General features: G+C 42.5%; 2 protein-coding genes across 2 annotated transcripts in view; one reads left to right on the top strand and one right to left on the bottom strand.

The window, feature by feature from the left end:
- Window positions 1–496, bottom strand: part of PPTG_24313 (beta-galactosidase) — a gene marked incomplete at both ends in the record, with an annotated part of 3,411 nt that extends 2,915 nt beyond the window's left edge. Inside the window, 2 exons of the mRNA XM_008916326.1 lie at window positions 90–96; window positions 167–496. Of these exons, the coding sequence (XP_008914574.1) occupies window positions 90–96; window positions 167–496 (337 nt within the window). The remainder of the gene's footprint in view (window positions 1–89; window positions 97–166) is intronic.
- Window positions 497–1,939: 1,443 nt separating this feature from the next.
- PPTG_24312 (hypothetical protein) lies at window positions 1,940–2,053 on the top strand (the record flags this gene model as incomplete). Its single annotated transcript, XM_008916325.1, has 1 exon — window positions 1,940–2,053. The coding sequence occupies one exon, from the start codon at window positions 1,940–1,942 to the stop codon at window positions 2,051–2,053; it is 114 nt and encodes a 37-aa protein (XP_008914573.1).
- Between the last annotated feature and the right edge of the window lie 713 nt (window positions 2,054–2,766).

Here is a 2,766-nt window from a genome sequence, read left to right as displayed (position 1 = left end):
CATGGCGCTGGAATATACCGAAAAGCGAGAAGTCACTCCATCCGCGTGCACGCCTGGTAGTTCTGCTGGTTTCAGTGTCATCGACGCACCAGCAACCTGTTGCATCAAATGTTTACTATGTTAGTTCCAATAATTATCAACCTAAAGTCTAGTTGACAAAACGCACCTGTCCTCTTTCGGTCCAAACAGAGACCACACGAGGCGGAACTCGCGGGTCGTCCGACCTTGGGATGTTCCTGGTCTCCAGTACTTGGTAATACGCTTGAAACTCCACACGCAGACGCGAAAAACACAGCGATGCTAAAGCTAATCGCGCGCGTATCGTTTGGATGGTCGAGAACAGCATACGGACACTCGTGCGACTCCGTTTTTCCACATACAGAAGTCTCGAAATGCTCACAACATCGAGGAACATCAGAACACGAGTAAAAAGCTCAGCACCCGCCGGAAGGGCCTCCATCCGCCGCCATAGCGTCGGAATGCTCCGGGTAGACATGATCTCGAAACGAAAAAAACCATTAAAATTTTAATGGCTTATTTTCATATTTTATTACGACCCACAATTGGACTATTTTGAGTTGGGTCCCGAATAACCCAAACAAACCATTGGCAGGGATGGCATTCAAACGAAAATAAGCCATTAAAAATTTAATGGTTTTTTTTCGTCTGAATCTGGGTTACCGAAAATTGTGAAGGTAAATTTGTTAATTGCATGGATCAATAATTGTAATAATTGTTAAATTTGCAAGGTTTTGATAATTTCTTACTAATACTATCATGATTCTTAAAAATAATACAGTGTGTAAACTCTGGATATTAGAGCTCTAGTATTGGGGATTGACAGTAGTTTTACTTCCTTCGAAAGTTTATTTAATTGCCACAGGCGACAACACTTGGCAAAATATTCGTCGTCATCATAGATGTCACTTTAAAATCAATGATGCTCCAAGACAGCTCAAGGCATCGTAAGCGTCCACGACAGCAGGCAAATAAGTTTTTCCTCATCGATTAGTTTTTGTGGGTAGCTTACCGTTTCAAATGATTGTGCACATATTTCTTTGATATTGATACATCTTTCTACAATTGCTACAATTCGTTTCTCATAGTATGTATATGCGTATGCTTCGGAAGTCTTTCAATAGTTCAGCTGGTCACAAAATACAGATGAAGGACAGTCACTAGAAGCTAGAGTATCCCCACGGTGAAAGCTTTGCCCTTCATTGGAATAAAAAGAAAACATACACCTACCAACTCATAGTGGGTGTTAAGTGTTTTGGTATTGGGGTTACTATCCTCAGTACAACAAGAAATATTTAAACTTCAATCTCCGACGAGCGAAGCAATCCGGCAACAACTGTCTAATAACTAATTATTCGGTTTAAGTAGAATCAACAGCTCACTGAGCGAAGCGAGGCAGGCTACACGACATCTCGGCCAAAACCTGCATAAATAGCACCGTTCGTTGGGCTACGCTTGGCTTGTATGGTAAGATTTTCTGTTCTGGGTGCCCGTGATGTTCGTTGTCCACGCATCAACCTATAGTCATTCAGAGGCACGGCCGTCGGTAAACTCTAGGCATTCCCCATTGCAGACACAGCCTTTTTGCCAACGTCGCGTTGCTCTCGCCGGCGGAACTGTGGCGATTGATGGATGGTTGTCAACCCTGATGGATACACCAAATATCCAAAAGGTTGGTATATATAACAAGCCCATAAATAGAGAACGGGATGTATTCATATCGTGTTGAGACTAGATTTTAATAATCAAAGTATTACAACGTCGTTTGAATCCTGGGTAGGACTTTGGATATAAAATCCAGAGAAATCACAGCCACACGCATAAATTACGTCGGGCACACCACAACTTTACAAACCCAAGTTGGGCCCACAGCGTACGAAACTCACTACACTCAAGCTCTTGAAAACTTCTTCGCGAACCAATGGGGAAAACCAAGCTGGCGGCACTAGACCCACTCAAGCACTTAGCAAAGTCGCAGACGGCGATCCAGTACAATTTCAGCTCCCTGCAAGTGACAACTCAAAACGAAAGATGAAGTCCATAATGGACCGTCTAAATGCATGTCAAAACAGGCTTCTATAGGGTAAATAAAATCACAAATAGAAGGCCAAATTTCTCCCCCCCCCAAACCCAAGTTGGGCCCCAAACTGAGAGACCAAGATGAAGAGTCCAAGAAGAAGAAGGATCGCGCAGGAGCTCAGAAAGGACGGGCAACTAAACGTGCCAACTAGGAGCCACTCAACAAGATCAATGAGGCACCTATATTTCTGCGTAATAAATTATGATTGACTGGCTATAAGATACCATAAGAGACAGCTAAAGATTCAGCAATGATGCATAGTGAAATCAATATCACATTTCATACTTAGTACGTGCTTCATTAGTGCCCTTACTTCTATTGGATTGAAATTATACTATCGTCCTGTAAATTCACAAAACCGTCAGCTTTTCAGCGAAACTAGTGAGGCCCTGTATTTTTGATAGAACGAAAGTTACAAGCCCAAGACGAAAAGCTTGTCGTACATTTTTATCATAACGACGTTGATTCCTGTACTTATCTTTGCCGTTTTACCTACGATATCCAGATTCTAAGGTAAGATCTTATTAAGGAAAATCAGTGTGGTCTTTCAGGTTTATCAATAACGATTCGTTTGCAGATGTTTTCCTCATTGCTGCCCGTGCCACGTGAAACGGAGCTACTATGGGTCCCCTCTCGAAGTGTCAGTGCGTTTTGAGCATGGTAATCAA

This window comes from Phytophthora parasitica, assembly GCF_000247585.1.
Source record: "Phytophthora parasitica INRA-310 unplaced genomic scaffold supercont2.82, whole genome shotgun sequence".
NCBI classification, from domain to species: Eukaryota; Oomycota; class Peronosporomycetes; order Peronosporales; family Peronosporaceae; genus Phytophthora; species Phytophthora nicotianae.
This window is presented reverse-complemented; position numbering and strand designations above follow the sequence as displayed.